The sequence below is a fragment of the Ranitomeya variabilis genome, chromosome 8, assembly GCF_051348905.1.
Source record: "Ranitomeya variabilis isolate aRanVar5 chromosome 8, aRanVar5.hap1, whole genome shotgun sequence".
Lineage (NCBI taxonomy): Eukaryota > Metazoa > Chordata > Amphibia > Anura > Dendrobatidae > Ranitomeya > Ranitomeya variabilis.
In genome coordinates, this window is record NC_135239.1 from 42,181,773 (window position 1) to 42,204,944 (window position 23,172).

The window sequence follows — 23,172 nt, forward strand, 5'->3', positions numbered from 1 at the left end:
TTACGTCATTTTCTACATAGGGTAATTCTCTGTTACAAAAATCTATAGGATTCCACAATAAATAATGATGATGAGCTTAAGGTGTTAATTCCGTTTCGATAAGATCCAACATATTTGTCCAGTAAAGGTTCTCGTTTTACCGTCACATATCCACCGGCGACAGTGATCGCTCCTGCATGAATCGCTGTTGGACACAGATCCGAGTCCTAGGAAAGACATTGACACTAACTGATATGCTGCACATACAAATCTGTACAGAAACATCTCTGCGACTTGTGGGAGTGCATTTAATAAAGAAAAGGAAGAAAAAGACACGTAACCTTAGGAAAGTATATGAGAGCCCAGACCCTGTATTGTGTGCATCCATATACCTACTGATTTTTGCTATCATATGATTGCGTTTACACCTCTTTTTGGCAAAGGTACAGTGTGGATGGGGTGATGCTAACATTGCGAATCGTTCTGTCTCTCATCTTGAATAAAATGCTTTGTTAGTTAGCTGGCCGGAGTAATGTGAGCTTGGCACATGGATAATCAGCATTGCCAAGAGCACGCACATTTATAACTGAGCTCAACATTTACATTAAGAAATACTATGGACTCGCATTGGCGAGTTTGATGCTGGTCAAAATCGGTCATGTCTCTGATTTTGTCTGGACCCCTCGGGCTGCAAAAATACACAGACATATGAACAGCCACATAGCCTATATTGGGTTCAAGTTCTACCTGTGAAAAACACGGATGGAACTCATCCAAGAAAAATTGATGTCATCTCCTCTCATCTATGCTTCAATGACATCTCTAATGCCTCCAGTATGATTCACTGTTGATTGCAAGGACGTGAAATAAGCCTAGAACCATAGGGAAGGTTGTCGCCAAGAGCTCTAGAGATTTGCTGGCTACAAAATGATGCAAAAGCAATTTGCATATAATGCAAGAGCTTTTTTACATTGCAGTGTGTGATTTATTTCTGCTACTGTTATTTATTATTATATTATTATTATATTATTATTATTGCTATCGCACATAGACATGTTGTGAGATCTCTGTATCCTCTATTTAGCAGAGCGGTTTAGGCCGGGGTCACACTTGCGAGAAATTTGCGCGAGTCTCTCGCATCAAGTCCCGGCACTCGGGAAATACATGCAGCCGCACGCTCCGTTCCCAAGTGCCGGCATTTGATGCGAGAGACTCGCCCGAACAAGCAAGTGTGACCCCGGCCTTAGGGGAATTAAACTTTTGACTGGTTTAAAGGAATTGTGCTGAGTAACCTACAGACAGTTTCAGTTCGGCGCCGGTATACTGATTAAAATGATGCCTGGTGATGAAATCCTTATTGTGGTTGTTGTTTAATCTTCATTTTTAGTTTTTTCCAAAACTGAAAAGACGGATTTCATCAACCAAGGTATCATTTTAATCAGTATAACGGCGGCAACCTGACACTTTCTGTAGGTTGCTCAACACAATCCTGCTGACAGGTTCACTTTAACACATTTATTGAAGATAAAAATTTCTTACAGATGCGTAAACGTCAGTTCCCCAGGCAACATATGACGTATCGCAGTTTGCTGGGCACTGAATCCTAAGGAGAAATGAAAAATAATGAGGCCCTCATAATAAGCATCATTCAAAATATCCACATTAATCCAAAGTGTAAGTCACTGCACTGTTCAGGTTGTAAACCAGTTATCACAAAGATGGATTACGGCATGGGACAGTATTGCTAATCTTCACGTCGGACAGGTGAAGGATATGATTGTTTATTGTTTTTCTTTTTGTACAGGGGACATGGGCTTTAATGAATTAGGTGTAAGATGAGTATAATGGTTGTTTATTATTTACTGTCTTTATAACTGTGTTTTTTTTTACTTTTATTTCAAGTAAAGGAGTCTGTTTCTTTCAATTAAAGGACTTTATTCTGGCTGTGTTTCTGTTTACAATATAACTTTGGGGTTAGTAATGGGGGTGTCTTATAGACCCCTCTACATTACTAATCTGTGGACTTGATGTCAGCGCCATAAAACAGCTGACATCAACCCCACAACCATTACCCTAGTTGCTACTTCAGCAGGGCAAGTAGGAAGAGCCAAAGTGACACAATTGGCGGATTTAGACTGGGAGGTGCAATATCCATGACCGCTTTCCAGCCTGAGTATACCAGCCCCCAGCTGTCTGCTTTAACTTGGCTGGTTGTCAAAAATGTAGGGGGACCCCACAACTTTTTTTAACCCCTTTCCAACCTTAGATGTGTAGGTACGTCTAAGGTTGCTTCCCCCTGTTTGCTGCGGGCTCCAGCAATGAGCCCGCAACTTTTCCGGCACATGTCAGCTGATTTCAGTCTCCGACAGCGGCATTTAACATGCTTGCGTGGAAAGTGCCCACGCAATCCTGCCATCCTGGCAATCTTGCCCATCGGCACCCGTGTCACATGACATGGGTTGGCATGACAACCCTGAGTGTGCAAGAGACCCCTGTGGTTGTTATTACCAGATAGCTATGAGCGCCGTCCAGTGGTCGGTGCTCATAGCAAGCGAGCATTTCTCCTACACAGATCAGGTCTGACGCTATGACGCTGATAACATGCTAAGTGGGCTGACTAGTCTGGGGACACTAACACCCTATCGACTACTCAAATATCTCATTTACATATTATAAATGGACTTTAGAAATACTTTTTCTAAAGATCTGTTTATGTGTGTAATGTAATAAAGGGACTGTTTGGCAGGGTACTTAGTTATATAGACAGTAATGCTGGTGGTTCTGGGGTCATGGGGGACCTGAGAGATTCCCTTTAAACCTGGAACTCCATTTGCAGACACAAGTTTCGGGGTGTTTGACGCTCCTCAGTGCAGAGCAGGAGATCTGGTTTGGGTAGATGAGGGGCCTCCGACTGGAGGTCTAAGTGGTACTTTACTTTAGTCCCTGACTCCCGGTAGCCTCCTGTTTTCTGGTTTCCCTACACTTGTTGTTTAACCCTGTGCAATAAATATGCATTAAGTAATAAAGATTAATGTGATTTTAATCAGTGTCTGGCATCAATTTATGGCTATATTTTATTTTTAAAACTAGGTGTTTGTTTATAGACTTATTCCTATGGTTGTTTAAAGAATTGTTTATAAGCTTAGTGTGATTATATCTGGTATGTACTAATATTACTCACAGAAGCGGATCTCCTTCCAACAAATCTAAATAGGTATAACAACCAATTAGTCCTGTAAGGAGAAGAAAGAAAATTAAAACATATTACCCTGTTTTTATAGTTTATTATACTTTTTGCATGTGTTTTCATTATACTAAATTTGGAACTAGATTCAAAAAAGAAGAAAATTATATATTTTAGGTGTTGTTTACACAGCAGGTTTTTTGTTCTTTTTTAGACAAAACTGTGCATTGATCAAAAATAAAGTATGTCCTTGATATGACCCTCACCTTTGCTTTTGACCAAAAGAATGCCCAAAAACTGGAAAGTGTGAACTATGAATCATTAAACACTTTATTGTATCCTTATATGGAAATTTGTTTTTACTTATTTATTATAATATCCCTTTTTTATATTTTTCTCTTATACAGTATATTGGCTTAAGAATATCACTTTTTTTCACTTAATGGACCATTCCTGCTGGTGATTCTGCGGTTTCCAGTGACATCAAGTTGACAAAGCAGCTGCTCCTCTTCTGTTCTGTTAATGGGGTATGACTGCCGATCTCCTGCTGATAGACAGCCAGGTCCATGCTGCATAACTGTGGGGAGCCAGCTGTCAATCAGCATGATGTTGGTAGTCACGCCCTGTTGACAGAACAGCCCAGAAGAGTCAAAGCTGCTCTGTTGACATGAATCAGCAGAATCACCAGCAGGAGAAGTCAGTGATCGCTCTGAGCAACTACCTGCCTGTCACTTCTTAGCCCAATAGAAAATAAGTAGTTCCGGAAAACCCGTTTAAAATATCCTGGTATACATACAGCGAAGAGCAAAAGGGTAACAATGTTTTGAACTTTTGAGTTTCATGCTCCATATCTCATTATTCACTTCTGCTTTGAACTTGAGACTGCCATCATTTTATAGACAATCATCTTGGCTAGCTCATACATGAATTTGACTATTTAGAATATGAGCAGCTATGCAGATTCTTGTCATGTCACTGCATTGTTACTGTTTTGCTCATAAAGATCTAAATTTTAGTTTTTAATATTTTGCTAGTATTTTGTAAATCCACATTTTGGCTTTCAACACTGCTTGAATTCTTCTGGGCATGCTCTCGGTCAGATTCAAACATGTGAATGATCTCAAGTCTCTTCTACACGTTCCAAAAGTTGGTGCATACTGGTCGACTCACTTGAGTATGTATACAATTGTTTTTTTCAATTCTACCCACAAGTGTTTTAATGGGTTAAGGTCAAGGGGCTGTGTGGGTCGGTCTAGCACCTCTAATTCATTGTCATTGAACCATTTCTTCGCCAATCTCGACTTATGCTTTGTGTCGTTGTCTTGTTAGAACACTATGTCATCCTTTTCATACCCATAGTACTTGAGTGTATGAAGTAACTCATCTTGTAGGATACTCACATATACCTCAGCATTGAGACCATCATTGATCCTGCTCAAGTATCCAATGCCTTTGGCTGTGAAACAACCCAAAATCATCAGGCTTCCTCCATCGAACTTGACATTTAATTCCATTTCTCAATCCGATAACCCCGTTTTCACTTGTTTCTATCAGACCCATTTTTACCTATCAGAGCTTGGAGGAGGCTCTGTTATGTTCTGGGACTGCATTAAGCATCTGGCACAGGGGTCTAGAATCTGTGCAGGGTACAATGAAGTTGGATCGCCCCCAGGCACAGGGCAATGGGATACTCGGCACCGGGTCCCTCGGTCTCGGTTCTGGGGATGTCATGGTGGCCCGACCCGGTCCGTGGCCCTGCTGAGGGGCGCCCAATTAAAGGTGTAAGTTTGTACGGTGTTCGTGACGCCACCTGTGGTATTCGGTCAGGGTGACCGACGCTGCTGAGGGTCCGCTGGGGTGATGGAATGGCAGCCAGATGGTATACCTTCCCACAGGTGAAGTATGTCCCCAGGGCTTCCCAAAGTGTGTGGATGATGATAGTGGTCGTTGTGAGGCACGGTGAATAACGAGGACACAAAGGTTGCAGAATCTCTTTACCTTTTACTGAAGACTTCAGCGTCCGCAGTCCAGAGTACCGCTCACAGGGCTGGCTGAGTCTGGCCGGTCCGAAGGCACATCCAGAGTTCCCTTAGCCAGGAGGAAATCAGTAGCCTTCCTACTAGCGCCTGTGTGTTGTAGTACCTCCCTGCTGAGCATCACGGGAAAGTCCTCACAACCTTCGTGAATATTTCTGATGTTCTCTCTCTCTGTCCCCCAGATGATATGGATAGGACAACCCGTATGACGGGGTAGGCCTGGAGTTAATTTATAGGGACCCTAGAGACGCCCCTCTCCCACAATTGCCTCCTTGTCTTCTTAGGTATTTAGGTTGGGCAGCCAACTTGGAATTGACTGTCCTGCCGTTGTCTGGAGTAATGCGTAGAGTCAGTACTCCCTCGGTGTTCCGGCCACCGGCTACGCGCCTCGGAAGGAGGCTGCCGACCTCGGGGCAGGACTCCTCCCGGTATTATCTCCTTGTGCTGTGACCTCGGTTCTCATTCTCCACAATATACTTCGCTTCGTGTCCTTTCTTAGGATGCTGCCGCAATGATGCGCAGTCGCAGCTCCGTAACATTCTATCTCTTGCTAGGCCTCCGTCAGGATCCCACCCCTGACAGGACCTCTCTGGGTCAAACCCAGGCTGCTTCTACCTCGATCTTGTCTGGTCGAAGCCCAGTCTGCTTCTCTCCCTAACTTCCTATCCAACCCACCAGTTTTACCCGTATGTGAGGAGTGCCCTAGTAGATAGAAGCTTTGCTCCCCCTGGTGGACTGGAGTGTAAAGTGTAGTGTGTGACTGTGATACCTGGCAAGGTGAACTCCTTTAGTACCATCAGACGTAACATCACTCCCCCTTGTGGAAGAGCGACATCACTGCAACGACCAGGACTCTGGGGCGCTGCAAAATCTCAAGACTATCAAGGGATTCTAGAGAGAAATGTGCGGCCCAGTGTCAGAAAGCTTGGTCTCAGTCGCAGGTCATGGGTCTTGCAACAAGATAATGACCCAAAACACACAGCTAAAAACACCCAAGAATGGCTAAGAGGAAAATATTGGACTATTCTGAAGTGGCCTTCTATGAGCCCTCACCTAAATCCTATTGATCATCTTTGGAAAGAGCTGAAACATGCCGTCTGGAAAAGGAAACCTTCAAGCACGAGACATCTGGAGCAGTTTGCTCTTGAAGAGTGGGCCAAAAAACCTGTCGAGAGGTGCAGAAGTCTCATTGACAGTTACAGGAATCATTTGATTGCAGTGATTGCCTCAAATGTTGTGCAACAAAATATTAAGTTAAGGGAACCATCATTTCTGTCCAGGCTTATTTCATGAGTTTTATTTATTTTTTTAAATATGTGGAAGCATGGTTGACAAGCAATGTCTGACTTTCATTTGTTCATTTTCATAGATTTTTTATTTATTATTACTTTTCTCAGAGTCAAGTTATTTCTGTCACCATTGTGGGTTTTTCTGTCATTAAATGAGGGGTACCATCAATTTTGACCACGTGTGTGTATATTAGCTTAGTACACTTGTGCACAGGTAGTTGCAAGAAACAGCTCTCCAGTTAACTTTTAAGAATTGAGTAGTGATTTGATTGGCAGGACACAGTGTAGCGGCTATGTCAGTAATCTGTGGCCGCTGGACTCAAGCTCTCTGACCTGCCTCCTGACTACCGGCTCTTCTTTTGATTAAAAGGCTGATTCGATGTCAAATGAGCATCACGCCACAACAATGACATCGCGCCTGACCAGCTAATCAAAAGAGGAGCAAGGGATGCCCTCCGGTAAGAGGCGGTTTACAGGACCTCCATCTATGGTCTTCATCTTATCTCCATATTGACAGGAATAATAGTGAAATTGAAGGGATTATATTTTGGATTCTCAGTATTCTCTCATCCAAACAGTTAAAGAGTGAGCGTTTTCCCGCTGGCAATTAAACCACAATCGAGCATAAAAAATGTGCGTTAAAATACTATATAGAGAGAAAATAAAATTACATTGTTATTGTACATAAATGGAGTGACGAAAGAATGGGTGCAAACTCAGATATGCAAATATCATCTATCAAAAACTGGAATTCATGAGCACCAATGTTAAAAGATTTTTCATTAAGAACAAATCCACAGTGGATGATGAAACATCAGCAGGGGGAGGAACAGAAAGGATTTTTCTATATATTTACAGAAATTCTTGTACAAATGTAAAGTGCCTGTGCATAAATCAGTCTGTTTGTCACAAGAAAAGTAGTGACATATAAGGAATAAATAGTTAAACACTAATGTAGGATCACAGAGCATGATCCCAATGGATAATAAAATGAATATGGTAGATTTAATTAAAGAAATACAATGCCCAAGAAAGTATCATGAACGTAATTTAAGGATAAACGATAATGCATATATGGATGATATCATTCTACGACAAATATAAAAAAAGTCTAGTACCTGTGCTCTGAATAACTATTTGCCATGTAATTAGCATAAGCTTATAATGTGTAAAGTATTGGAGAACATATAAGATGAATTTAGAAAAGCTATACAGAGAGAGAATGCTCCACGATTACTGTGACCACTTTTTGTTTAAATAAATATTTATGAACATTCTGTTAACATTAATGCTCATGTGCTCAATTTGACTGGACAGGCTGGCAGCCAAGGAATGGAAAGGAGCAGTTAAAACAAAAAATAAAGTTATTAAAATTGTGAATCTAACTGGAAATTCATGTTCCCCCAGCCACTAGGAGCATGAATCCAATTTTATTTTGTTTATTTTTTTCTGAAATGCTGCGATGTGTCAGAGAAAATATACTTTGAAAATCCATCCAGGACTGTATGTTTTGGATGACTAGTCAGATGCCGGTGCCCGGCAGCCTCTCTATGCCCCACACCTCTAGATAGAGGTTTCTCTCTATACAGACACATAGGAAGAGACCTGTCAGTCTAAGGCCGGGTTCATATTGCGTCAATGGCAATGCGCTGACGGCATCCGTTACACAACGGCACTAACGCAATGTAACGGATGCTTCAGCGCACCCATTGACAGCCATTATTTAGTGCATTGCTAACGCATTTCATAATCGGTTTGCGTTAGCGATGTGCCGTAATTCTGTGACGAACCCTCGGACGAGGTCTGCAGCGTTTCCGGGTCCGTCACTGCTACGCAGATGCTATCGCGATCGCATAATGCGATCTTGAAAAAGGCACTAGCGTTGGTGCAGTCCGTTTAACGCATGTGTTGAACGGACTGCACCAACGGAATGTGAACCTAGCCTAAGGGAGCTGGACAGGGAGAAGCTGAGATGCATGGTCTCCGGTCGGCTCTTAAAAGTATGGTTCGAGCAGCATGAATTTCTTGCCAGATTCTCTTGACATAACGGCTTTGGTGCATTATTTCCTACACTTCTGCATTGTGCCCTTCCCCTATTATTCCTCCTTGAAATGTATAAATTAACTGACAACCAGGAGTCACCAGTTGAGGGTGGGTGTCACTATACAGTCTGACACTGACTAACCGGTGCAAACATCGACAGATCTATGACACTGAATATTATCATCCAGTTGTCAATTACTCGTCTATATTTATGAAAAGCAGGAAAGGAATGAAATGCTGAAAGGTTCTTGAAAACTGTGAGATTTTAGAGTACACCATGAAAATCTTACCAATATTAGTTACTATTGTAGTTGGAATCGGAATAGTAGTAGAAGTGGTAGTCATCCGAAATGTAGAAGTAAAATTGGTACTAGGAGTAGTACTGGCAAGGGCTGTGCTGGCAGTGGCAGCCTTAGTAGGAAGAGTAGTACTCTGAGGTTTGTTAGAAGTCACCATCTGTGTGGATAAACCAGGAAAGGTAAAGGAGGTGGTAGATAATCCATAATTTAGGCTCAGTATTCCATTTAGATTGGATCCAGTGTACGCCTCTTGGCCCGGCATCTTCTGCACCGTAATGTACCCTCCTCCATTAGAAATGATACCAGCATGAATAGCAGCTAGGCATATGGGTGTGCTCTGTAGAGAAGATGAGGACAACCATTACACATATAATATAACTATAACACATACAAACACACACATATCGAGATATTCATCAGCATATACTGAAAGAAAAGTTACCGCATTCATTAACAGTGCAGCGCTCTAAACTAGGAAGTTTCAGCCCAGACCCCCAAGACCATTCAGAAATCCTTCCAAATCACATAATCACACTAATGTAAGTGAAGTTTGCATAAACCTCACTACATTTTCAAAGATTGTCTCAGCAAAAATTGTGACTTTTAGCAAGTATGGAAAAAGACATGTTAAAATGCTACCATATGTTTTTAGATACATTAATTTATTTCTTTTTTTTCAGTTTATTCCCCCCAAATAATGTGTTTTACAGCTTACATTTTTGGTAGCTCTTATTTTTCACGCACTGTTTATAATCATGTGATTCATAAATTTTGAGTGTCATGGACCCTCTAAGAATCACTTAATTTGTGAAAAATGGAATTAGCCACCAAAAAATGCAGAACACATAGTGTAAATGTGTTTTTTTTTTATCCAGGGGAAAAAATAAAAACTATAGATGTTTACATGACAAAAAACCCCAAACTAATTTCTAAAATTTGCTAAGTCTACAACATGCTGCATTTGACAGGGTTATAAATGTACTGTTTTACTTACAGACAAAATCTAGCCTCGGTATTGTTTCTTAAAAGATTGCTTGTGAAGGCATCTTAAAGGGAATCTATTAGTAGGATCCACCCTCCTAAGCCGTTTATAAGGGCATGTAGGTCATAGGAGGTTGAGTAAAATGACACCTTGATATTTGTGATCTGATGTCTCATTCCAGAGATATCCATGTTTTACTTATTTGTAAATGAGCTGTTAAGATCTATGGGCCGGACATAGATCTCCCTGAGAATCTGCCTTCAGGGCTTATTTTAGGTGAAAGGGGATGTAACCAGTGTGAGACATGTAACTGACACAGAACTGTAGAACTGAACTTTGTCTCGAACAAACACATTTGCTGCAGCAATTACAGTTCTGCTGTATTGCAACAATATTGAAGCTCTGCCTGTGAGAAGGAAGCTAAAGGACTAAGAGGAATCCGCAGATGTGTCAGTTATATTCACACACAGCTCTGCAGTGAGTTCAGGAAAGCAGAAGGCGCCTATTTCACATCACATTGGTAACGCCTGTCTCATTAAAAATAATCTCTGGAGGCAGATTCTATAGGACTGAACAGCTCTTTTACATAGAACAAAAATGTGGATTTCTCTGGATTAAAACATCATATCGTAGATATCAAGGTATCAGTGCATTCAGTTTCCTATGTCCTACATGCCCATATAAATGGCTTAAGAGGGTTGATCCTACTGTCAGATTCCCTTTAAGGAATCTTTTATTTAGTTACAAAATTCTTTCAAGACAATCACCTATCATAAAGTAGCTAATTGATCTATAAGGGTTCTAGTTGAATAAAGTCCTGTGATGGTCAGCTGTTGTAGCTGATGTAGTGTGTAAAGTCATACAATGCATAGTCCTCCATATTGTGCACTGCTCTATGTATTCTCGCTAATATAAATGTCATGATTCGCACCCCTCAGTGTGTCTGGGACAGCTCAGCCATCCAATCTGGTAGAGGGGCGTGCTGAAGCTGTCAGTACTTTGATTGACAGCTCAGTCATCCACTCTGGTGCAGGGGAGTGCTGATTGACAGCCCAGGTGTCCAATGTGAGACTGGGAGATGCTGGCTGTCTCCAGGTGTTCTCTTTCCCAGGAGATTGCCAGGCTACTTAACTGAGCTGTTTCTCCTAGACCTCTGCCAGATGTACATTCAGCTACTGTGTGGTTTGTCTCTCTGTGCCTTGTGTTCTGTTTATAGATCTTTTGTTGCCTGACCTTGGACCTCGTTCTGACCATCCCTCTGTTTAACCCCTTCTGCTCTGATCCGCTATCCTGGTATTCTGATCTCAGGACGTTACTTGACTATACTTTTGTCTCTTCTCTCTGTTTATGACGTACCCTCCTGGCCGCTGACGTTGGACTCCTTGACTATACTGACTCACGGCTTGGCCATGAGAATTGACTCAACGTCACTATAAACATCTGCGATGACCATATGATGTTCTAATCAGATTTGATATCGTATAATTTCAGCTTAGATGCGCAAAAGGAGAAAAAATGGGTTGAAGAGTGAATCAACAGATGTGATGTCTGAAATGAAATTGAACGGAGTCGAGCAGCTTTCAGTGTATTGTAATTCATGCATGATGCAGTAGAAAAATTGAAAACATGTAATTAAAACTAATCAGTTAAACTAATTAAAACCAGTTGAACATTTTTCATCACAAATAATACACACAATAAAACATGAAAATTAGTCCATAGCCTTTAAAGGGTCTGTCAGAAGGGATTCACTCTCCAAACTATTTGAGCGCACATGTAGCTCTTTCACAGACAAATACATCAATACATTTACCTAGACAGTCCTTCACTGCCATACTGAGAAATTAACGTTTAAATAGATATGCAAATGTGGCTGAAGTGCTTTGGGCTAAGTTTTTCCTAAGCTTTTTTAGAGCTATGTTCACATCTCTAGTAATCATTCGTGGACACGGATCCAGCAGCAATCCATTGACAAAAAGGTTGTTCACACAGATTGTCCGGTTTAAAAAAACTGATTTCAACTGGACCCGATTTTAAACATTGAAATCTATGGAAAATGGATCAGTCAAATCGCCAATCACTATTTTAAATGGATCTAGTAAGCAAAACACGGATCCTTTTCAAATGGAAAAAATGGATCCAGTTGAAATCTTTTATTTTTTTAACAGAACAAAAAATAGATGATTACTGGACATGGGAATATAGCCTAACACTCACTGTATTTCCCATACAGTGCCTCATCCTGCATCTTGTCTGACATTTACTTTGCCGTGTGACTTCAATCAAAGAAGCTGTCAGTCAAACAAGAGGAGGCTGCGCTAGGCTGGGAACTAGAGTAACAGACACATGGGAAGAACTTCCGTGCACCAAAAGCATTTTAACCTAATTTGCATATTGATTTAAATACTGATTTCTCAGGAAGGGAGCAATAGACTGTCTGGGTAAAGGTATTGCCCAAATAGTTTGTGAAATGAAATCCTGATGACAGATTCCCTGTAAAGGGGTTGTCCGCTCCAAATCGATAAGTCTGCAGTCAGTCTGTGTGACTGCAGATGTATGAATCCCTCTCATTTTATCGATACATTGCAGTTATGTTAGATGGGAAATTGTAAATGTCCTGTAAAAGATTAATAGCTGCTGAGTAAGAAATGGATTGCTTATGTACAGCACACAGATGACAAGTGAGAAAAAAATCTTACCATTTTTCTGACTGAGAATGGGACCTAATATTTTTGACCCATTCCAGCCGAATCACATGATATAATGGATTAAAGGATGACAAAATCATAGTGGAGAAATATACATTGTTTTACCTCTGTATAGATGTTTGTTCCCCATACAGAAAGATTTTTGCTCATACATCCAGCTGGACAATAAACACTACAAGACAAAAGGAATATAGTAATATTAATTAAAATAAAATATAAAATTGAATTCTATTAAACATTGCTACCTGCTTGTGAATGCTGCAGTCCCAAAGATTACAACGATTGGAAAATTAATTGCCCGCCCTTGCTATAGAACAGAGAGGCAACATGAAAGACTATGACTATTGTTGAGGTCTGACCAATAGGCTGAAATTAATTCTGCTCAATATTAATATTAACATATTAATTATAATTGTTTTATATTAATTGTATCACTTGATATTGAGCAGAATTAAGTATGGTGAGCCCCCACATAGCCTCCTATATATAGTATGAGCCCCCACGTAGCCCCTATATATTGTATGCGCCCTCACATAGCTTCTCATATACAGCATGACCCGTCACATAGCCTCCTATATGCAACGTGAGCCCCATGTAGCCTACCTACAGTATATGCAGAGTAGCAGGGATTCTTAAAGAAAAACAGGTCTGTGAGAGTCGGACTTCTTGCTGGTTTGTAGATAATCAAATACTTATTTAATTCAATGCAAATTAATTATGTAAACATCACACAATGTGATTTTTCTGGATTTTCTTTAAGATTCTGTCTCTCACAGTTGAAGTGTACCTACCATAAAAATTACAGACCTCTACATTTGTAGGTGGGAAAACATGTACAATTATAAGTGTATTAAATAATTATTTTCCCCACTGTATATGCTGTATGAACCCAACATAGCCTCCCTATAAGCAGTATGAGCCCCCACATAGCCTCCCATGTATATCATGAGCCCCACATAGCCTCCCATATACAGCATGAGCACGATATAGCCTCCATTTTACAGCATGAGCTCTACATAGCCTCCCCATATACAGCATGAGCCCTACATAGCGTCCCATGTAAAGTGATCCCCACATAGGCTCCTATATAAAGCAGGAGCCCCACGTAGGCTCCGATATACAGCATGAGCCCCACATAGCTTCCTGTATATAGCATGAGCACCATATAGCCTCCCATATACAGCATGAGCACCACATAGCCTCCCATATACAGCATGAGCACCACATAGCCTCCCATATACAGCATGAGCACCACATAGCCTCCCATATACAGCATGAGCACCACATAGCCTTCCATATATAGCATGAGTCCCACATAGCCTCCCATATACAGCATGAGCACCACATAGCATCCCATATACAGCATGAGCACCACATAGCCTCCCATCTACAGCATGAACACCACATAGCCTCCCATTTACAGCATGAGCACCACATAGCCTCCCATGTACATCATGAGCCCCACATAGCCTCCCATATACAGCATGAGCACAATATAGCCTCCATTTTACAGCATGAACTCTACATAGCCTCCCCATATACAGCATGAGCCCTACATAGCGTCCCATGTAAAGTGATCCCCACATAGGCTCCTATATAAAGCAGGAGCCCCACGTAGGCTCCGATATACAGCATGAGCCCCACATAGCTTCCTGTATACAGCATGAGCACCATATAGCCTCCCATATACAGCATGAGCACCACATAGCCTCCCATATACAGCATGAGCACCACATAGCCTCCCATATACAGCATGAGCACCACATAGCCTTCCATATATAGCGTGAGTCCCACATAGCCTCCCATATACAGCATGAGCACCACATAGCATCCCATATACAGCATGAGCACCACATAGCCTCCCATCTACAGCATGAACACCACATAGCCTCCCATTTACAGCATGAGCACCACATAGCCTCCTATATACAGCATGAGCACCACATAGCCTCCCATATACAGCATGAGCACCACATAGTCTCCCATATACAGCATGAGCCCCACATAGCCTCCCATATACAGTATAAGCCCCACATAGCCTCCCATATACAGCATGAGCCCCACATAGCCTCCTATATACAGCATGAGCACCAGATAGCCTCCCATATACAGCATGAGCCCCACATAGCCTCCTATACACAGCATGAGCCCCATATAGCCTCCCATATACAGCGTGAGCCACACATTGCCTCCCATATAAAGCGTGAACCTCGCATTGCCTCCCATATAGAGCGTGAACCTAGCATTGCCTCCCATATACAACGTAAGCCTCACATTGCCTCCCATATACAGAATGAGCCCCACATTGTCCCACATTTCCTCCCATATTCAGCGTGAGTCCCACATAGCCTCCTATATACAGCATGAGCCCCACATAGCCTCCCATATTCGGTATGAGCCCCACATAGCCTCCTATACACAGCATGAGCCCCATATAGCCGCCCATATACAGCGTGAGCCACACATTGCCTCCCATATAAAGCGTGAACTTCACATTGCCTCCCATATAGAGCGTGAACCTCGCATTGCCTCCCATATACAACGTAAGCCTCACATTGCCTCCCATATACAGAATAAGCCCCACATTGTCCCACATTTCCTCCCATATTCAGCGTGAGCCCCACATAGCCTCCCATATACAGCATGAGCCCCACAGCCTCCTATCTATATACAAACACTCTGCTCCTATCTCCAATGCTTTGACTCTCCACAGTGCACAGCTGGCGCAGTGAAAAAACATTGTCGTGTCTACTGTCTAACACGCTGATTGGTGTAAGAAGGGGTCGGAGGCACCTCCTCCTTCAATGTATTCACCGCTGTCTGCATCCTGAGTATGCAGATAGTGGTGACAGCGGGCGACAGCTGGATGGCGGGGGAGGGAAGGGTGTGGCCCATGGTCCACTGTTCCAGCCCTTCGACTGTCTCGGTCCGCAGGCTGGATTGGAACAGCCAGATAGTCGGATGTGGCCCAAGGGCCGCACTTTGCCAAGGTCTGTTCAATAGTATGTGGACAACTAATGTAGCGCCCCCACCGCCGCAGGGCCGAGGGGTACCCGGTACCGGGCCTACGAGTCTCTGCTTCTGGGGGTTGTCACGGCGGCTAGGCCCCGGTCCGTGACCCTGCCGTGGGGCGCACAGTGAATGATAGGTGTAGATGTTGGTGGTGCAGTTGTGGGGTGCAAGTCGCGGTAAATAACGAGGACACCAGGTTGCAGTCTCTTTACCTCTTTACTGGAGATCTCTGAGTCCTCAGTCCAGAATACGGTTCACCAGGCTGCGCAAGTCCGGCCGGTCCAATGGCACCTCCAGAGTTCACTTCACAGGTGGAAATCGGTGCCTTCCTTCTTAGCGCTATGTGTTGTAGTCCTTCCCTGCTGTGCTTACGGAAAGTACCCCACAACTGTTGTGTCTGTTTCTTAAGTTCCCTCACAACTCGATTAAATGATGTTCTTCTAATCGTCCGTCCCTTCCTGATGTTACAGTTAGAACGGCACCCGTTTGTCGGGTAGGCCTGGAGTTCTTCCGGGACCCTAGAGACGCCCCTCTCCCGCAATTGCCTCCCAAGACTTCATAGGTGATATGTGTTAGACAGCCCGCCTTAGACTGACTGTCCTGCCGCTGTTTAGAGTATTGCTTGAAGCTGAATGTTATAATACTCCCTCGGCGTTCCGGCCACCGGTAGTGCGCCTCAGTAGGGTGTTGCTCCGGTCTTACAGCACGACCCCTACTGGAATTCTCCTATTGCTTGATCTCGTTTCTCACTCAGCACAATCTATCTCGCTTCTAGTCCTTTCTTGGGCCCCGCCGCTTCCCGGAGCTGGCACGGACCCGTTACGTTCTTTCCAATGCCAAGCCTCTGTCAGGATCCCACCCCTGACAGAGACCCTACTGTCTCTTCCTCCACAACACCCTCTGCCACTAGGTGTTGCTTCGTCCAATCCAGTCAGCTTTCTGATCTAACTTCCTGCCTGACCCCCGGTTTACCCACTATGGTGGGGAGTGGCCTAATGAATAGCACCCTTAGCTCCCCCCGGAGGCCCTGCTGTGAAATGTATTGGTGTCTGTGATACCTGTTCAGATGAACTCCTTCAGTGCCATCGGACGCACCATGGCTCCCCATAGTGGCGGAGCCACAGTACTGCAACGACCAGGACTCTGGGGCGCTGCACTAACACTGCCCTACTCTGGCAGAGATAGTGTGGTGTCCCAAAAATGACTGTTTAGCTGCAACATTTATTCACTTGTTGCACTGATAATTGCCTTTTACATTATAGAGACAATTCAGGTCCAAATAATTTGTTTTGTCATATGGGCTTGATAAAGTAATAGAGTGGAGTACTCTTATAAGCCAGAATGCAGAACTGTTCCATTAGACTAGACTATGATCTGGCAGACTCATTTTTAAAGGGCAAAAATCCACAGAATTTCACCCCACAAACTATTTATATGCACATGCTGCTCTTTCAAAGACAAGTTCAGCCACACCTGTACATGGACAGTCTGCCCTTCATTACAGAAAAATCAGCATTTGAATTGATATGCAAGTGAGGCTGAAGGACTATGGTTGATCTGAAGCCTCTGTCAGTCAAGCTCTATTCCTTGTCTAGCATCACATCCTTCTGATTGACTGATGGCTCCTTTGCCTGAAGTCACAAGGAATTCAGGCTGTCAGTGAAGCAGGAGAAGGTGGCTCTGGGCAGGGAATAGAGTTGGAGGGACAGAGGCTTCAGATCTACTATAGTTCTTCACCCTTATTTGCATATTAATTCAATTGCTGATATCTTAGTAGCGGAGGAATGGACTGGCCATGTTAAGGTATTGCTGGACTTGTCTTTGAAAAATCAACCTCACACGTATAAATAAGTTGGGGGTAAAATCTCAAATCGGGGATGTAATTACATTTGCTGAACAGCTGTTTTGTAAAAAATCTACTCCCTTGCTGGCCAGTAGCAAAAATCCCAAGCACAACAATACATTTGGCTGGACAGTGCCTGTTTCACAAAGTGATGCTAGCAACATTGTCACCTCCATTGCCAGGACAATCTAGAGAGCAAGAGCATTCTCCACTGCCTGGCAATAGAGCAAGAGATTGATGGTGCAAAACCTATTGTGAACATTGAACAAGGCTCTATTTTAGTCTCCTGCAGTAGCAGCACCACATTCTGGGGTCTATTACTCCTGAAACACACAGACTTTGCACTCAGAGGGGCACTTTAGTTTACCACCATCATTGATAATGTAGAAGGAAGCACGAGGCAATAGCATGGTACTTACTCTGTTGTGTCACTTGACAGATGTTTTGATGCCGTAAGGCAAGGAACTAAAACTGGAAGAGCAATGGTAGAAGTTGAAAACAAGAAAACTTATTATCTCACTACGGTTTTACAACTTGTGGAAGAAAAAACAGAATGTATTGACGGCTTCTGAACGCTCCTGACTTAGCAGTGATGTGCAACCGCAAGTTATGACTTGCAGACCAAGAAGCTAGAAAAATGGAAGGCGGCTATACAGTATATTGTTATAAAGCTGTTTGTAAGACTCGGGAAACTGCTGAACCACAGAGAAGGCTTGGAACAAATTATAATCCAGGTTGCTTTAAAAAGAAATTTCCAGTTTTTAAAAAGTGGTCCACAAATAACAAAATAAGATGGTTCTCGCCCTCCCGAGGTCCAGTGCCAGCGCTCCGCCACTGCTACTGTGTCTGTGCTTTGCAAAGCTGAAGCGGTGATGTCCTATCAACTGCACACATCACCGCTGCAGCCAATCTCTGTGCTCAGTGTGTTGTGCCATTTACATTAGCAGTGTCGCTGAGCTCGTGATTGGCTGCAGCAATGATGTGTGTTGTCAACGCTGCAGCCAAAACACAGAGACCAAAGCAATGGCGGAGAGTCGACTTTGGACCTGAGGAGACCGACGATCGCCTGATTTTGCTATTTTACATGAGAGCTATTGAAAAGAGATCACTTTTTTTAAAAAAAGGGAAAACTCATTTAAAAAATGCTCATTGAAGGGGTCGTCTTAGTAATATCACTTGACCACTGGGTGGTGCCAACAATGCAGGAGCGGCGCAGGTCTGGGAGGTAAATATATGGGTTTTCTTTAATGGTATGTGGGGCTCTTCACCAGTTAAGAAGGCATTGCCCAGTAGTGGACAGTTCCTTTCATACAGATTTTTTTTATAAATGAGGGGCAGATTTATGAACCCGTCTGAAAGAAAAATTGTGTTGCCGACAGCAACCAATCACAGCAAAGCTTTCATTTTTCAAGCACACTATAAGAAATGAAAGCTGCGCCGTGATTGGCTGCTATGGGCAACAATTACTACTTTTGTTTTAGACATTTTTATAAATCTTCCTTAGAAAGTTTTTGAAAGGCCTTACATTTGTCTGTAGGGAGTCTATTTTATGAATATGGGAAGTTTGCGTCCGTTATATATTGCTATAATTTGTAACAGTTTTTTTACGCAATATTTACGATGAAAAAAATGAATCTAGATGATGACAAATTTCATATTTTCCATGATTATAGCTAAAATGTATAATTCTTACCGGCATAACCAAGTGGACATGACTGTATCTGTGCACCTGAAAATAAAAAAGACACGTATTTCATTGTAGAGACATTTTAATTATGAAAATGAACATAATTCACAGGTCTACAAAAAAAAGTTGTTTCGGGAGCCAAGGGTTTTTTTTTTGGCGTTGGGGTTTTTTGAAGGTGCTGAATTAAAAAATCCCATTATTTCTGCTGAATTGATTGTAGTTTTTGAGACAATTCATCCATGAAAATAATGCAATAGCTTTTGGTCTGTCTTTTGACTCTTTAACAGTGTCTTAGGTAATGAAATATCCCATATAATTGTTTTGTATTTCAATTTGTAGGCTTACAATGCTATAAACGTGAATTTTTGAAGCCAGAATTCTACTGTAATTAATTAACTATTAAATATCTCAGAAACTAGAGCCAATCTGGCAAAACTGAAGTCTTGTTCTTAATCAGTGTTATAAATGTAATCGGGGCCGGACTGGCCATCTGGCAAATACCAGGTGGGCCTGTCTGGTCGTGGGCTGCCTTATCTGCTGTGTTGTTCAAAGAATCGGTGTTCTCCCTGATACCCATACTGTTAAGAGTTGTGATGGAGCACAACGTTGCTGACTCCGTCACTTACCCCAGCATCCATGGGTATCATTAGAAATATTGGTCTTGTAGTAAATCTTCCTTTCCTCCATCAAGAGTAATATTAGTGATATATATCCCATCTGGGTCATGGGGACGGGGACAACATGGGCCTGTGTGACGTCAAATACCAGAACTGAATTTCAGCCCCAGTCCGTACCTGAATGTAATACACAACCATTCAGACGTCGTTGGCCCCAAAACCCATATATACCAGTGAATTAGTCTATTAATGCGTATTATTATTCATATTGGGTGATTTTATCTCTTCTATAATAACCTCCAAGCCTCTCACATGTTATCAGAATAGATAGTAAATGTATCATCACTGGTAGTACAGCAATTGAGACCCCAGTTGACCTCCAAAAAGGAGGTCCCAAAGCCTTCTCAGTGAATAAAACAGTAGTGAGCATGTGCAACCACCACTGCTTTAGATAGTGAATGGAAAAGTGGTTGCACATGCTCACTACCACTTTTTCACTGCGGGGAGCTTCTCATGATCAGTTGAAGTGATCGGACTCCTAGCGATTATACATTTATGACCTATTTTGTTAAAAGGTGATAAATGTTGATTACAATACAACCTCTTTACAGCGTGTGACTTAAATATTCATCATACGTTAGGTGCTTGTGTATGGAGTGAGCTCAGGACAGGAGCTGATCCAGCTCTACACATGACAAATGCCGGCTGTGTTATACCCCAGATTAGTTGTACCCCTAAATATCTTTCCATTCACTGTTATATCACAAAATATTTATACTCCTCTATCACTCTGTTGTACCCTAAAATACTTGAACCCCAAAATGTCAGCTTCCCACGAACAAGTTCTCATACAGCTCTATCAACAGAAAAATGGAAATATTCTGGATCGTTCTCAAAAATATGCAACACAAACCAAGTTTGGTATCACCATAGTTATGCTAATATGTAGAGTCATGGTCCTAGGTCACTTTAGCTGCACAATGAACGTCATAAAAACCAAACTCGGAAAAACAATGGCAGAATTTGTACTTTTTTTTACCATTTCAAAACAGTTGGATTTCCCCTGTTTTTCAGTACATTATATGGTAAAAAGAGTGGTGTCATTGAAAAAGTTTTGGCACTTGGAAGAAGAGGAGGAAACAACAAATGTGCAAAAATGGAAAATGGAAGTGTTTAACATGGGGTGAATCCACCCTTAGTTGCAATTTTTTCATTAGTATGCTGCTTTGTACCTGATCAGGAAGTTATATAGATTTTTCTAACCCCTTTCCGACATCGGGCGTAATAGTATGCCGATGTTGGACTCCCCCTGTTTTTTTAGGCACATGACAGCTGATATATACAGCTGATATGTGCCCGCAACAGCCGTGGGTGGAATCGTTATCCACTCGCAGCTGTTAACTAGTTAAATGCTGCTGTCAATTTCTGAAAGCGGCAGTTAACTCGCGCTTATCAGAAGCGTGTCACTAATCACCCCCATCGGTGACCTCGTCACATGATCGCGGGTCACCGATGGGTCAGCATGTCAACCAGAGGTATCCAGCAGACCTCTATGGTTGTCAGAGCTGGATTGTGGATCTGATCATCGCCTCTGTGTAGCAGGGGCGATCAGACATCTGCAGCTTCTAGTCTCCCATGGAGGCTATTGAAGCATGCAAAAAGAAAAAAAAAATGTTTTTAAAAATATTAAAAAAATTAAAAATATAAAAGTTCAAATCATCTCCCATTCACCCCATTCAAAATAAAACTCTAAAAAAAAAATCAAATATACACATATTTGGTATCACCGCGTTCAGAATCTCCCGATCTATCAATAAAAAAGAATAAACCCCATCAATAAACGGCGTAATGAGAAAAAAATTCAAAGCGTCAGAATTACGTTTTTTTTGGTCGCCGCTACATTGCAATAAAATGTAATAACGGGCAATCAAAAGACAGTATCTACACCAAAATAGTATCAATAAAAACGTTAGCTCGGCACGCAAAAAATAAGCCCTTACCCAGCCCCAGAGCACGAAAAAAGGAGACGCCACATGTCTCGGAAAATGGCAACATATATATAGCTTTTTCTTTACCAAAGTTTGGATTGTTTTTTTACTGCTTAAATAAAAAAGAACCTAGACATGTTTGGTGTTTATGAACTCGAAATGACTTGAAGAATCATAATGGCAGGTCAGTTTTAGCATTTAGGGAACATGTTAAAAAAACAACAACTGTGGAATTGCACTTTTTTTTTTGCAATTTCACCGCACTTGAATTTTTTTTTCCTTTTCCAGTACCAGATATGTTAAAACCAATTGTGTCGTTCAATAGTACAACTCGTCTCACAAAAAACAAGACGTCATATTGACCAAAAAATAAAAAAAGTTATGGCTCTGTGAAGAAGGGGAGCAAAAACGAAAATACCTCCGGTCCTGAAGGGATTAAGTACAATACACTGGACCTAAACCTGTTGGCATTAATAAAAGCTTGTCATTCAATCCCATTTCACATCGTGCGCTGTGGTAAAAATTGCAAAGGCAAAATTCTAAAACACTCCATAAGAATATAGATGTGTTGGAATGTTTTAGGGATTTGTTATCAAATACTGAAAGTAAAGATTACCAATGCATATGTAATGTCAAGTTTTATACCTGCATTTCTGATAATTGCAGCAGCAATGAAAAGTGAAGGTAAGAGGTGCATCCTGTAATAGGAAAAGAAGTTAGAAGTTACTTCAGAGGTTGAGAATCCGAAATATGGCATGACGCAACTTGGAATATAATATGTGTTGGTGAAAGTATTGATGGGTGTGCATTAAAATCATTTTCACAATGTGCACATTTTTTTTTAATGAAATTATGGCAGAAACAAAAGCAAAACCTGTAGTTTCAAGTCCGTGAACCCGGGACCTGATTCATGCTGCCCAACCCGTAGGCAGCGTGACTCAGATCCTGGCTGCATGATTGCAGTATGTCTTTCTCTGAAATGTAGTTAGAGCATCTATCTGGCTGGGGACAATAGCTGGAGACGAGACTAGTCATCCAAACGAGAGACCTGTCAATTGCCTGCAGCGACGGAGGGAGAAGCCAAATTCGTCTTTTCTCTGACTCTAGTCCTTCAAACTATATTTTATCTGTATTTGCAGTGCATTTCGGATAAAATTTATACCTGGCAGCAATTGGGCAGCCAGGCTCTGATACCTGCTGCCCATAATTTGGCCAGGATGAATCAACCGACAAATTCCTTTTAAATGGATTTTAGAGTACTAGTATTTTCCCGATGGCAAATTCTTCTTTTCATTCCGTGACAATGCACACAGTAATATGTCTGCAAAGGTATAATTTATAAAATTATTATGGATAATATGACCAGACTGCAGCTCACAGAACAGTAATAATGGCCACCATATATTAGAATACAGAAATAACGCAGACAATATATGAATCCTGTATTGTTCTAGTACAGAAGTGATGTAAATATTGATGTCTCAGTGCCTCAATAATGCACACAG

General features: G+C 42.0%; 1 protein-coding gene across 1 annotated transcript; it reads right to left on the reverse strand.

Moving 5' to 3' along the window:
* On the reverse strand, positions 1–22,488 carry LOC143787576 (cysteine-rich secretory protein LCCL domain-containing 2-like). Its single transcript, XM_077276455.1, has 8 exons — positions 22,313–22,488; positions 19,069–19,104; positions 17,795–17,846; positions 12,626–12,692; positions 8,822–9,167; positions 3,161–3,212; positions 1,519–1,582; positions 1–206 (listed from the first exon to the last, which is right to left on the reverse strand). Exons 1-8 carry the CDS (start codon positions 22,422–22,424, stop codon positions 33–35), a joined length of 903 nt encoding a protein of 300 aa, XP_077132570.1. The 5' UTR covers positions 22,425–22,488; the 3' UTR covers positions 1–32.
* Between the last annotated feature and the right edge of the window lie 684 nt (positions 22,489–23,172).